This window comes from Nycticebus coucang, chromosome 9, assembly GCF_027406575.1.
Source record: "Nycticebus coucang isolate mNycCou1 chromosome 9, mNycCou1.pri, whole genome shotgun sequence".
NCBI lineage: Eukaryota > Metazoa > Chordata > Mammalia > Primates > Lorisidae > Nycticebus > Nycticebus coucang.
Genome location: NC_069788.1, coordinates 110,269,609 through 110,284,365, shown reverse-complemented (window position 1 = coordinate 110,284,365; position 14,757 = coordinate 110,269,609). Strand labels below are relative to the sequence as shown.

Below are 14,757 nucleotides of genomic sequence, written 5' to 3'. Positions count from 1 at the left end.
ATCTTCTTGCACCTGGGGGTGGGGATATATGAATCACAGGTTTAGTCACTGAAGTTTAAAAGCTTAACAGGGTGCCAAAGTGCAATCTTAGGGCTAAACAAAATGTAGGCAGATCCTATTTACTGTGCCGTGGTAGTTTCTAGAACAGGTACGAGAAGGGAGCTAAAATATATTGAACAACTATTTCATCTAACTGATGGCAAGAAAGGTATTTTGAATCTAGAACCAGAGTTCTTCCTTCACAGAAACAGAACCTTTGAGAAGTCTTCAGCTATTGCTCTGACCAGGGCAATTGTGTTTTTCGTTCATCTGTTGGTAGCAAATGATAGACTAAAAAAGTCCCTAGGCAAAACAAAATTTTACTCATATTGAAATGCTCATCTTGGGCGGCGCCCATGGCTCAGTGGGTAGGCCACATACACTGAGGCTGGCAGGTTTGAACCCAGCCTGGGCCTGCCAAACAACAATGATAACTGCAACCAAAAAATAGCCATCATTGTGGCGGGCGCCTGTGTCCAGCTACTTGGGAGGCTGAGGCAAAAGAATCGCTTAAACCCAAGAGTTAAGAGGTTTGAGGTTGCTGTGAACTGTGATGCCATGGCCCTCTACCAAGGGCAACATACTGAGACTCTGTCTCAAAAAAGAAAGAAAGAAAGGAAAGGAAAGAAAGAAAATGCTCATCTCCACAGGAAGAGGGGAAATGCACAGCTGGGGAGTTAGAAGTGTCAGATAGCACCTTCTTTGTGGGGCAGTAATTGCTTTCATTCCCCCAAACTACCAGATCAGTCCTTACAAACGGCTGCTCTAGTCACACACCACAAACTAAAAAGAAAGGGCTCAGTTCGCATATGAAATCTGTGAAGATGTCTCTCTCTGATGGACAAAAGGAAGACAGGTCAGAGGTTTGTGTAATACCTCACAGGGAATCTAAAGGGCTTTATTTCTGAAGACATAAACATTCTTTCCCTTTAAAGAATTAAAACTATAAGACTTGGGCGGCGCCTGTGGCTCAGTGAGTAGGGCGCTGGCCCCATATGCCAAGGGTGGCGGGTTCAAACCCAGCCCTGGCCAAACTGCAACAAACAAAAAAAAAAACTACAAGACTTTAATGTTTCTGTATAATATGGCAACTATTCTGTCTTCCCAATAACAACACCTTATATTTGTACTGTGTAACTTTGCGATTTCATGTGCACTAACTAACAAGAATTTAGGTAAGCAGTGTAATACTCTGCCCAGCTATTAAGACACTAATTACTATTGAATTTTATGGGACCACATGGGACTTCAGAATTATAAGTCCACAAAGAAAATTAAAGAAATGTGCCACCTTCCTGAATCTTAATACCGATGCCAAGGGCTTCCTCTGGATAAAGGCTCTCTATTATCTCAAGGGCTTAAAATTAAATGCCTCAAAAACTACAAATGCCCAAGCTCTCTGGTAATTAACCAGGGAACAAAGTACTTCTATTATCTATGTTCTTGTCACAGGCATTAGCCCAGAGACAACTAACAGCTATTTTAAGCAAGGCACTAGGGAGCATAGCTTAGCCACAGACTGAGAAAAGGGCTGGCCCTTGGCCTATGGCATAACTACTCCCTCTCTACCTCAATGAGGTCTGCTGTTTGGGGGAGAGGTGGGAGTTAGTAAAGAAAGTAGTGGGGAAAAGTTTCTCAGTTAGGAAGCAGAACCTTAGAGCTATGTTGTAACCATGTACGTAAAGAAAGGCTTAGGACGTGCCAGACATCTAAAGCAGGAAGCAGGCAAAGGAAGCACTGTGGTTTCCTCTTGCTAGGGATTCCCCTCTTGGGTTAAGCAGGAGGTCAGAAAAGATAAAGCCCCTTTCCCAATGCCAATAAAGCCCAAGGATGATGGAAATTCCAGGAAGAACAAGAGTTCCGAAATGTTATACAAAAGTTGTGGCCAAGACATTCTTTTTTTTTTGAGACAGAGCCTAAGCTGTCACCCTGGGTAGAGTGCCGTGACATCACAGCTCACAGCAACCTCCAACTCCTGGGCTCAAGCGATTCTCCTGCCTCTGCCTCTCAAGTAGCTGGGACTACAGGCTCCTGCCACACGCCCGGCTATTTTTTGGTTGCAGCCGTCATTGTTGTTTAGCGGGCCCAGGCTGGATTCGAACCCGCCAGCTCAGGTGTATGTGGCTGGCGCCTTAGCGCCTTGAGCCACAGGCACCAAGCCAAGACATTCTTCATGTAAACCAATAATAATGTCACCTGTTTTCGAGGGGAATTAGCTCTGTCTAATGTCTAACAGGACATCAGGAGCTCTGTGATTTAATAAATACCCTTAATGACAGTCATCATGTTGGAGAGAAAAGTTACAACAGGTAAAATTTCACAGTACAAATTCAATGAATGCTTGTTCAGAATGGTTGGGGAACAGTAAGCACACACTGCAAATCATTTTACCTATTCCTTTACCTTGGAACCACAACATTTTTCTTAAGTGTTGTATACCTTACAGAAGCTCTTTAACATATTATCTTATTTAAATATTAAGGTTCTTCTCGATCCTGAAGTAAAAAGATTTTAATTCACTCTTAAATTCATCAAATAAAGAGGATCTCTTGTTTTATTTAATTAAACCACCCTAGAGGAAAAAACAGGCAATTGAAATTCTCCACCGGGTACTGTTTCCCATTCACTACAGTATCACTTGCTCCTACATATTGCCTCTAAATAACGCTACCTAGTTTCATTCAATTGAACATCTGAACAAGGAAAAAGAGGAAAGACCTAAGGTGCTACCATTGTTGTACTATTTCCTGATATGAACTAACCAGTCACTTTCAATCTTCTTCCATTTTAGGATATTTCTCTTCCAAAGCCCTGACCAAAGAGAAGAACTTTTCTCCCATGATTCCTAGACATTTCTCCTAAATCACTTAAAACAATTTTCCTCCATTTATTTAGTTTACATTCTTCAAAAGCCATTTACATTTCCTGTACCCCAGCCTCTCTTTCTTGCCCTCAGGTACTATTTTGCTGGGTAAAAATACTCTTATCTTTCTGTAAAGATCAATTATCCAGTCTCACAAAGTTCTTATGTTTTTTCAAAGATGCTCTTCATTTGTAAAACCATTTTGTGCTGCCTCTAAAGTCTTTCACGTAGAGAAGAAAAAGTATGTTTCCCTTCTCCTTATTCTATGCACACCTCTACCTCCTCTCTGTCACCCAAATATCAGTTTTTGTAACTCTATAATGCTTCCTGTCAGCATCAAATTTCTATTCATTGTCATTACCCCTGGTCTCTTGCAGCTTTTTCATCCATCCTTCCTTAAAAGTTTGAAATTATTCTGGTGGTGCCTGTAGCTGAAGCAGCTAAGGCGTCAGCCACATACACCAGAGCCGGCAGGTTTGAATCCAGCCCGGGCCTGCCAAACAATGACAACTACAACCAAAAAATAGCCGGGCGTTGTGGCGGGTGCCTGTTGTCCCAGCTACTCGGGAGGCTGAGGCAAGAAAATCGCTTAAGCCCAGGAGTTTGAGGTTGCTGTGAGCTGTGACCCCACTGCACTCTACCCAGGGCGATAGCTTGAGGCTCTGTCTCAAAAAAAAAAAAAAGAACTAATGACCTATGTTTTTGTTTTTTGTTTTTGAGACAGAGTCTCACTTTGTCTCCTGGGCTATAGTACAGTGGTGTGATCATAGCTCACTGTAAGGTCAAACTCTCAGTCTAAAGCAATCCTCCCATCTCAGCCTTCCAAAGTATTAGGATTACAGGAGTGAGCCACTGTGCCTGGCCTTTGAGTGTTTTATCACATTTCTGTGGACAGTTGGTTCGGTCATTTGGCAGACAGCATAGCCAGAATTATTGTTCAGGGCTGATAATACAACTCTTCACGGCTGGTTGTCACATGACTGCTGAGAAAACCACAGCCTGTTGTCCTGACTAGGTCACAGAAATCTCACAGCACAACATACTATTCCTTCCTCTGCTGTTACAGCAGTACATACCTCCTCGTAATTTTTCGCCTCCACTCCATGCTTCATGTCTAGGATCACGAGTTGGTCAGGTATCCGCCCTGTTCCTGAGAAAGAAATCAAAGGATTCATTGTGCGGAATACTTAAAATTCCGGGAAATCACCCACCCACACTCCCTCTCCCTACCCTCTACCCTCTCAATAGAGGGAAACAGCCACAACTCCTCCCCCTACTCAGCTGCAGAAAATTCCTGGCTCTGGCTAAAATCTCAACATTCCAGACAAAGCCTCTGTGTGGGGTGCGCAGTGAGAACATGCCACTGGCAAACACATCTCAGCAGGGAGGACACAAGACTCTGCAACTGGTACTACAGAGGAATAAAACAGGAGAAGAGAGAACACACAGGCTTATGAAATTAGGACATAAAAGTCAAAACAGTGTGAGATTGAGTGGTATACAGATTGATAGATAGCAGGCAACAACTTAGGCTGAAAACGTATATTTCCCCCTCTGAAAAGGTTTTCATTTCAAATTTTTAGAAGGTCATGCTCAATTAGGATTACTGGGTATATGCTAAGTTTGGATTTACTTAATACAAACTTGAGTATAAAAAAGAACATAGGTTTTATTTACTATTCTATTTTAATTCAAACATTACGATCAATGTATGGCCTATTAATAGATGAATAAATGTTGTAGGATTATTCCCACTAATCTCTCAAAAGACATATAATAACTCAAGGGAAAAAAACTTTACAATAGGAATACAAATCTCAGGCATGCACCTTAGAAAGAAAACCATTGTTTGGAATAACAGAGACAACAAAGCAGTGTTCTTTTTTTTTTTTTAAAGTACTTTTTTTTTGTAGAGACAGAGTCTCACTGTACCGCCCTCGGGTAGAGTGCCATGACGTCACACGGCTCACAGCAACCTCTAACTCTTGGGCTTACACGATTCTCTTGCCTCAGCCTCCAGAGCAGCTGGGACTACAGGTGCCCGCCACAACGCCCACCTATTTTTTGGTTGCAGTTTGGCTGGGGCTGGGTTTGAACCCGCCACCCTCGGCATATGGGGCTGGCGCCCTACTCACTGAGCCACAGGTGCTGCCCCAAAGCAATGTTCATAATAGAAAAGTTAATCTGATCTAGCTTGGTCAAAAAATATTTCTAATCTTAAATTATCAAGTAGGAGAAAGGGAAAGACCCAAAGAAGCCCAGAGAAATGTTCTCCAATACCCTGGAATCTACCTACTTATATCATAAAATTAAAACTGCCTGCCTAAAATTGATCAGTTTTAGAAAATGCAGTGCCACTTAAGCACTATGGTTCCTGAGACCAGAAGTCACAGAGAATGGTACTGTACCCTCAGAGGGCTGAGGACATTGGAGGTTTTCTGAAATGAAGTCAATTCCATAACTACTCCCTGAAACTCACTGGGTATCAGAACTGCACTGAGATATTTAAGGGATATGCTATTGTTTAAATGTGCCCCTGAAAGTTCATGTGTTGAAAAATGTACAGCTAGACATGGTAGCTCATGCCTATAATCCTAGTACTCTGGGAGGCCAAGATGGGGAGAACCCTTGAGCTCTGGAATTCAAGACTAGCCCAAGCAAGAGTGAGACCCAATCTCTTTAAAAAATAGAAAAAGTAGTTGGACATTGTGGAGGATGCCTATAGTCCCAGATTCTCAGGAGGCTGAGGCAGGAGGATCGCTCAAACCCAGGAGTTTGAGGTTGCTGTGAGCTAAGCTGATGCCATGGAACTCTAGCCTCAGCAACAAAGTGAGACACTGTGTAATAAACAGATAAATATAATAAACAGATAAACAAACAAACAAAAACCCCCAAATAAATAAAGTGGGACCCTTAAGAGGCGATTAGGTGATTAGACCCTGATCACACTTAAGAGGCCCTTGCCTCGTGAATGGATTAATGAATGCTGTTATCTTGGGGAGGGGGGTTGTTACAAAAATGAGTCTCGCCTCTTCTTGCTCTCTTTTGCATACCCTCTTATCACATGATGTTTTCCACCATGTTACTGTGACACAGCAAGAAAGCCCTCACGAGATGTGGCTCTTCAACCTTGAACTTCCCAGCCTGCAGAATTATAAACCATTGTTTGTAAATTACCCAATGTGTGCTATTGTTATAGCACATAAAATGGAGGGTACCCTAAGACAGGGTACAATCTGCCTTTAAATAATTTAATGGGGATCTAAAACATACATACACAGTTATATCAGATGTACACAACAATTATGGTGAAAATGCAAAGCAGTGTAAAATTTTAAGCCAAAATAACTGGCTTAAAATCCTGACTATAGAAGCAAAGGGAAGACTAGGAAGAGGATAGGCTTCACCAAAGAGGGAGTGGCTAAAGGCTGGCCTTAGGCTAAGTATTCTAGGCAAAAGGCAAAGCATGACAAAGGCTCAGAGACTACAATGAATATGGCATCTTTTAAACATGCCGTAAAGAACTTCTTTTGGATAGACTAGAAAGATTAATTTGACTGCATAGGTAAGATTAAGAGCAAACTAAGACAAGTCACAGATGTCTTCTGAGCATTAAAGCAACAAATCTCCAAACAAAATAAAACAAACAAAAACGTGGCACCCCACCTGGTCTGTTCTCCCAAATTCAGTGTGTAATTTTGATTGTGACATTGCCCAGGGAAGATGTAAGACAAATTTTTGCTTTTTCTTCCTCACTTAAAAAGTTGTGAAACCCAAGCAACTTACCACCCCACCTGATCCAAATGATCAACATACCCTCTTCCTAACAGTCTTCCAAGTATTTCTGTCACAGCACAGTGCAGTCATGCACTGCATAGCAATGTTTTGGTCAACTACAGACTGCATATATGACCACTGTCTCATAAGATTATAATACAGTATTTTTACTGTACCTTTCCTCTGTTTAGATACACAAATGTCACTGCGCTCCAGTTACCTACAATATTCAGTACAGTACCATGCTGTACAGCTTTGAAGTCTTGAAGCCACAAGCTCTATCACATGGCCCAGGTATATAGTAGGTAGAACATACCATCCAGGTTTGTGTAAGTACACTTGATGCTTTCACAACAACAAAACTGCCCAATGACCACTTCTCAGAATATATTCCCATTGTTATAAGTGACACATGACTGCATTAGCATTATTCAAGCCCAAGCGAAACCTCAAAACCACAGACCTCTGGCTGGTCAGAGTCCAGGCTGTATAGTCTTGCATAGAACAGCCTATCCTCTTAAATGACAGAATGGCCCTAAAATCTTGTAAAAAGACCCTCCAGTAATTTCTCTCTGCATTTGCCTGGTGAACAGTCAATCCTTTTTTTTCTTTTTTTTTTTTTTTTTGTGGTTTTTGGCCGGGGCTGGGTTTGAACCCGCCACCTCCGGCATATGGGACCGGTGCCCTACTCCTTGAGCCACAGGCACCGCCCTCAATCCTTTTTTTTCAAGACTTAATTTGTTAGAGCAGTTTCAGGTTCACAGCAAAATTGAGAAGAAGGAATAAAGACTTCCCTTTATCCCCTTTACCCCAACACATGCATAGTCATCCCCGTCATCATCTCCCACCAGAGTGGTAATGTTTCTTAAAACCACTGAACCTACATTGACACATCATTATCACTGAAGTCCATAGATCACATTAGAGTTCGCTCTTGGTGTACATTCCAAATATATATCTACCATTATGGTATCATACAGATACTAGAAATGTTTTAAAAGATGCTCTAAAAACTACAAGGTATCAGGTCTCCATTATCAGAATAATAAAAAAGAACACAAATGGAACTAGGTATTGAGTGCTCAATATAGCAGGGGGCAGTGGAGGTGGGAAAGATATTTAAGGCAAGGAAAACTCTGACTACTTACCCTTGCTCTCAAAGCACACCTCAAACATGTCATAATCTTCAGTGGTAAAGGCAAATTTTCCCTTAGTTGCATCCTCCTTGGAGTAGAGAATATGGCCAGCAGAATCTGTGATCTAAAGTAAAAACTTAAGTAAGAATAAGCAGCTAATAACGCTTAGGAAGAGAACTTACAGAAATTGAGGGACAGAGACACTATCTATAAAAAAAACAGTTGATAGTTCTCATTATGATGACTGTGTTCCAGTATCTCCAAAGACAGAAACTGGATTAGAAGATGAAGTGCAAATATAGTAAATTTTATTCATATGAATAGCCTAACCACAATGGAGGCCAAATTCTGGGCTGCTAAATCATACCAAAAGGTTTAAAACCAATGCTCTAAGTTACATAAATTGAGGTTTATCAGCAAAAAACTCACATTATAGAATGCAGACTGTTTCTTTCTTTCCCTACAAAGCGACGTGTCACAAAAATGGAAGTAGCCAAGATTATACAAGAGGGAGAAACATATATAAAAAACCCATTTCTTCTATAAAATGAATTTGATGGGGCAGGGGTGAAGAATGGAATTGGGACACCTTAAAGGAGGACAGAAGGAAAAGAAGACATGCACAGAGAGAGGAAAATCTGGGAGACCTATTCCTGCAAATTTATGCTAATTATGTCAACAGCTACATGGGAGATAAAATATTTCTCCTAAAAAGAGACATTCTTGGTTTCCATAAATGGTTATTCCTTTCTAGATGCTTAGCTTTAGTTCTTCAAATTTAAACTGCTCCATTTACAGTAAGAGAATGGCCTACAAGCCCAGATGAAGGGGCATATGCTGCTCTAAGTGAATGGTCACATAACAGCGTGGTACAGGCTTCTTTTCTAGAGCACATGGCTTTCAGAAAGGTGATGAAGACACATTTCATCATCTCAGACAGAAAGCTATTTTGGAATGTGGAATGCAAAAGTAGCAGCTTCATTATATTAAATTGTATGCCTTTTTTTCTTTTCCTTTTTTTTTTTTTTTTTTTGGTGGAGACAGAGTTCTATCCTAAGTCTTTAAAAATTAAGTAGCACACATTTGTGCTTATGTATTGCCCTGAGCAGAGTGCAATGGCGTCATAGCTCACTGCAACCTCAGACTCTGGCTATGGGCATCTTGCTGCCTCAGCCTCTGAAGCCACTGGGATTGCAGGCTCTTGCTGCAGTGCCCAGCTGGGGCTTTCCATTTTTTCATGAGTCAGGGTCTCACTCTCACTCAGACAAGCCTCAAACTCCTGCGCTCAAGCAATCCTCCACTTCAACCTCCCCCATGCCCGGCTAAATTGTATGTCTTAATGCTTTTTTTTTTTTGGAGACAAAATTTCACTTTATTGCCCCTCGGTAGAGTGCTGTGACATCACAGCTCACAGTGACTTCAAACTCTTAGGCTCAAGTGATCACCTTGCCTCAGCCTCCTGAGTAGCTGGGACTACAGGTGCCCACCACACCTGACTACTTTTTTCTATTTTTAGTAGAGATGAGGTCTTGCTCTTGCTCAGATTGGCCACGAACTCCTGAGCTCAGGCAATCCACCTACCTCAGTCTCCTAGACTGTTAGGTATAAGCCAGCGTGCATAGCTCTTAAAGCTATTTGTTAAAACAGAATTCTTTTATAGATGAAACTTTAAACATGAAATTAAGTAGCACACATTTATGCTTATGTATTTAAAAGTACTTTATAATAGTAGTTATTTCTGAGGAGTGAAAGTTCCTCTTTTACTTTATTTCCTTTCAGTTTTCTACAAAGTCATTTATCATTTATGGTCAAAAATAATAAGAAAGCTATTTCATTTGGAAAAAATCATAATAACTGAAGAAAAGTTGGGCAGCGCCTGTGGCTCAAGGAGTAGGGCGCTGGTCCCATATGCCGGAGGTGGTGGATTCAAACCTAGCCCCGGCCAAAAACCAAAAAAAAAAAAAAAAAAAAAAAAAAAACAAGAAAAGTTATTACCACTAGATAAATTTGAAATCATGGGTTAATAAAAAAGGTTTTATGGCACATCTTTTAAATTTCCTAATAATAATAGCAGTTAACACTAATCAAGTATCTTCTGCCATCCGATATCATTCATTAGTTTGTCAAGCATTCATGGTATCTAGATCTGTGCAGGTTACTGGCATGCAAGGTTGAGTAAGATGGCAGGGCTGCAAGTCTAAATGAGCAGAAGAATAAGAAATAAGACACCTTCACTGTGGTTTTGATTTCTATTTCCCTGATGATTAGTGATATTGATCACCTTTTTATATATCTGCTGGCCATTTCTACAATGTGCTGGAATCATTTCACAATGTATACATATATCAAAACATCACATTGAATATCCTGAACATACAGAATTTTTGTCACTAATACCTCAATAAAACCATAAAAGAAAAAAAAAAAGCCCAGAACTGGTGGCTCACACCTGTAATCCCAGCACTCTCAGAGGCCGCGGAGGGCAGATCGTCTGAGCTCATGAGTTCAAGACCTGAGCTAGAGTGAGACCCCGTCCTAAGAAAAGAAATAGCTGGGCATTATGGTGGGCGCCTGTAGTCCCATTATGGAGGCTGAGGCAAGAGATCTCTTGAGCCCAAGAGTCTGAGGTTGTTGTGAGCTATGATACAACAGCACTCTGCTGGGGATGACAAAGAGAGATTTTTGTCTCAAAAGAAAAAAAAGAGAGAGAGAGAAAAGTTTCACTGCAATGTGAAAAGTGTGCTACTAGGGGTGGCGCCTGTGGCTAAGTGGGCAGGGCACCGGCCCCATATACCAAGGGTGACGGGTTCAGAACTGCCCTGGCTGAACTGCAACAAAAAAATAGCTGGGTTGTGGCGGGCGCCTGTAGTCCTAGCTACTCGGGAGACTGAGGCAAGAGAATCGCCTAAGCCCAGGAGTTGGAGGTTACTGTGATCTGTGATGCCACAGCACTCTACCGAGGGAAATAAAGTGAGACTCTGTCTCTAAAAAAAAAAAAGCCTCCCTATTTTGACAGGGCATGGTGGCTCATGCCTGTAATCCTAACTCTTGGGAGACCAAGGTGAGTGTATCGTTCAAGCTCAGGAGTTGGAGACCAGTCTGAGCAAGAGTGAGATCTGCCCCAATCTCTATTAAAAACAAAAAAATCAGCTGGTGTGGTGGTGCATGCCTGTAGTTCCAGCTCCTGGGGAGGCTAAGGCAAGAGGATTGTTTGATCCCAGAAGTTTGAGGTTGCTGTGAGCTATGATACCACAGTACTCTACCCAGGACAATGGAGTAAGACTCTGTCTCCAAAAATAAATAAATAAATAAATATATATATAAAATAAAAATTCTAACTTGGATATGGCTCCTATGAATAAAGTTCCAGACAATGTAGAATTTCTCTAAAGCAAATTTGTGTAAAATATATTTCCAGAATTGCTCACTGCAGTATTTAATTCTTTGGAGAAAGTAAGAATTAAAAGTTGCTGGAAATGTTTAAATATAAATGAAACTGGTAGAAGACAGCAGGGAATAATCATCAAGGGTATATAGCACTGAACGTACAAGTCATCACAGATTTCATCATCTCCACATTAAGGCAAGGAAAGAGACTAGGTCACTAGTCTAGGACAAACAATTTAACAGGGATCACAAGATCTGGCACATATTTGTCCAACCACTTTAATTCCTAGAAGAACAGGTTACGATCTCTTTATTTTCAAGAAAGTAAAAGTATCTTTCAAAAATATATATATACATACATTTTAATTTAAGAAGATCACTCTCTTCACATTCTTAAGAGAATGGTAAAAAATCTTCCATTGAGTACTATGCAAAATGAATTAAGTCTGCCATGTTTTTCTGAAATATTCCAGAACAATTCACACCTCTAATTGGTACTCAGAAGGGGTAAATTATTGTTTAAATTGTCCTCTACCATGTTGTACTGAGTAATCACAGAAGAACTATTTGCTCTGTTTCTTCTCTTTATGACATCTGGAAAATTATTAAAGACTCATTCTAGGCCAAAGTCTCAAATGCACTGTAAGAGGCTTAAGGCAAAGGACCCACCACTGCAGCCTATACCTTTTATCAGCATCAAATTTTCCTTCCAGAAATAGTATGTGACAATGCTCTCAGTTCCCTCAGGGCCTCCATTTTCTATACTCCCTATAACCATTTCTATATTCCCTATGACCTTAAGATGACACAACTATAGGAGGGTATTTATCTGGATATTTGGAAATACAGATATTGCAGCTTGACAACTGAACTTTCAGATTGAGCTAACTAACATGGACTGTAGGGCATTTTAAAAGATTCTAGGGTTTTGGGTGGCGCCTGTGGCTCAGTTGGTAGGGCGCCGGCCCCATATACCGAGGGTGACGGGTTCAAACCCGGCCCCGGCCAAACTGCAACCAAAAAATGGCCGGGCGTTGTGGCGGGCACCTGTAGTCCCAGCTGCTTGGGAGCCTGAGGCAAGAGAATCGCTTAAGCCCAGGAGTTGGAGGTTGCTGTGAACTGTGTGAGGCCACGGCACTCTACCGAGGGCCATAAAGTGAGACTCTGTCTCTACAAAAAAAAAAAAAAAAGATTCTAGGGTTTTTCTGAAAATCAAGAGGTTTCCTATCTAGTTCAAATAGCTTTGGAGTTAGTTGGGAGCCAAGGCATTAGTCTTAAAGAAGAAAAACATCTCCTAACCCCAACATCATTACATAAACCAGCAGATAGCTAAAATTAGGGAATAGGAAATTGGGCCAAGCTCAATGACTAACCAGAGCCGGCAAAGTCTAACAGGCTGAAATGATGGATTTTAATTTCCTTTAATTAAAATTGTCTGATTACAGGGGAGGCGGAGCAAGATGGCAGCCGAGTAACAGCTTCCTTGCATCTGGGCACCGTGAGTCTGGGGAGATAGGACTCCAGGCATCTCTGGCTGGTGGGAACTGCCTATCATCACTCCTATGAAAATACAGGGAGTCAGCGAGAGACTTCTGGACCCCAAGAGGAGGACTAAAACAGTGGAAAGCCGGCAAGTGGTCGCGTGTGTTCAATCCGTCTAAACCCGCCCACAACTGTAAGTTCAGTAGCAGCGAGACTGCAAACCAGAAAGGCCTTACCTGTGAACTGTTTTGATGTCCTTGGACTTGGCACTGAGTTGAACTGCCTTGGGGAAGGCCTGAGCGGGAGTGCGGAGAACTTTGGCCGTTGTCTAGGGCCCCAGTCTGAGCCGCTGAGCCAGACGGAGCTGATAGTGTTTGGCGGTGGGTCACACGGATCCATTGTCAGTGATCTGCCCCGGCAAGCTCTGCCCTCAGGGTCGCAGAGCTAGAAACGGGTGGGAGCTGGTAACCCAGCAACCGAGTAGCCTAAGGGTGGGGTCTGAGCCGCCTTGCAGCCCTAACCCTCAGGGGCAGAGTGAGATCGGTTTTGGCACACTGAGTAAGTGCATAGCCACTTCAGCAGCGATTCCAGCGAGAAAGCTGGGAAAGCTTCTGCTCAGCAAGTTTACAAGTTCAAAGTGCCTTTTAAGTAGGCTGAAGAGAGATTTAGGGTGTCTACCTGCTGGGGTTTGAGAAATCAGCAGCCTCCAGTCGTATCAGAACTGTGACTAACATCTCATACCCCAGAAGACCACGTGTTGCCCAGACAATATTCAATAACATATACAAACTGCTTTGTTTTTGGTTGTGTATTTTTTTCTTCTTTTTGTTTTTGGTTTGGTTGTTTTATTTGTTCGTTTATTTTGACGTTGCTGATGTTCTTTTGTTTTTTAATTTCAATCTTTTCCACACAGATCCCTTTTTTCTTTCTCAATTTTCCTAGTTTAATTATAATTTCCCATTGCTGCCTTTTTTAATAACTTCAACTTCATTTTTGCTAGTGTTTCTACCGATATAATTTGGTTTTTCACCCAATTTTATCCCCGTAAAGTTTTCTGTTTGCTTCTTTTGGTTTGATTTATACCATTTTTGTCTTTCCTCTCTACTTGGTGGAGGTGGGGTACTGTGTCTGATCAGGTTAGCAAAGAGCTGCTGACCTCAAGGGAACCACGCAACTGGGCACCCCCAGAAGGTGGGGTTTTTTAAGGTTGTGTCAAAGTACCCTACTGTACACCTATATTGCCCTGTCTCCCTCTTTCTGTGCCTCTCTTCTTTTCGTCAATATTCCTTATACCCACCCCCTCTCCTTTCTCTATCTTTCTTTTTTTCTTATCACTCGGTCCTCCTTTCTTTCATCCCCTTTTTTTGCTCTTCAACCTTCTCACCCTTCTGGTCCTATAACCCTTAGTCCACAGGCACAAGAACTTAAAGAGCAAGAGGAAGTGAAAGGAAAATTAGGGCAAGGAAACAGATAAAAGAAATCACTCATGAGGAAGAATCAGCAGAAAACTCCAGGCAACATGAAGAACCAGTCTAGAACAACCCCACCAAGGGACCATGAGGTAGCTACTGCAGATGATTCCACCAGTATAGAAATGTTAGGAATGACAGAAAGGGAATTTAGAATACACATGTTGAAACAATGAAAGAAATGATGGAAACAATGAAGGAAATTGCTAATAAAGTGGAAAATAACCAAAAGGAAATCCAAAAACAGAATCAAATAAGAGATGAACGATATGAAGAATATAAAAAGGATATAGCAGACCTGAAGGAACTGAAACAGTCAATTAGGGAACTTAAAGATACAATGGAAAGTATCAGCAACAGGTTAGACCATGCAGAAGAAAGAATTTCAGAGGTAGAAGACAAAGTTCTTGAGATAACTCAGACAGTAAAAGAGGCAGAAAAGAAGAGAGAGAAAGCAGAACGTTCACTGTCAGAATTATGGGACTTTATGAAGCGTTCCAACATACGAGTTATAGGAATTCCAGAAGGGGAAGAAGAATGCCCCAGAGGAATGGAAGCCATACTAGAGAATATTATAAAAGAAAATTTCCCAAACATCACCAAA

At 41.5% G+C, this 14,757-nt stretch overlaps 1 protein-coding gene across 1 annotated transcript in view; it reads right to left on the bottom strand.

Moving 5' to 3' along the window:
* The window catches only part of TMED10 (transmembrane p24 trafficking protein 10), a 52,757-nt gene that overhangs the window by 11,376 nt on the left and 26,624 nt on the right, over positions 1–14,757 (bottom strand). Inside the window, exons 2-3 of the mRNA XM_053602400.1 lie at positions 7,828–7,939; positions 3,979–4,052 (exon numbers count right to left, since the gene is read on the bottom strand). Coding sequence (XP_053458375.1) covers positions 3,979–4,052; positions 7,828–7,939 — 186 coding nt within the window. The remainder of the gene's footprint in view (positions 1–3,978; positions 4,053–7,827; positions 7,940–14,757) is intronic.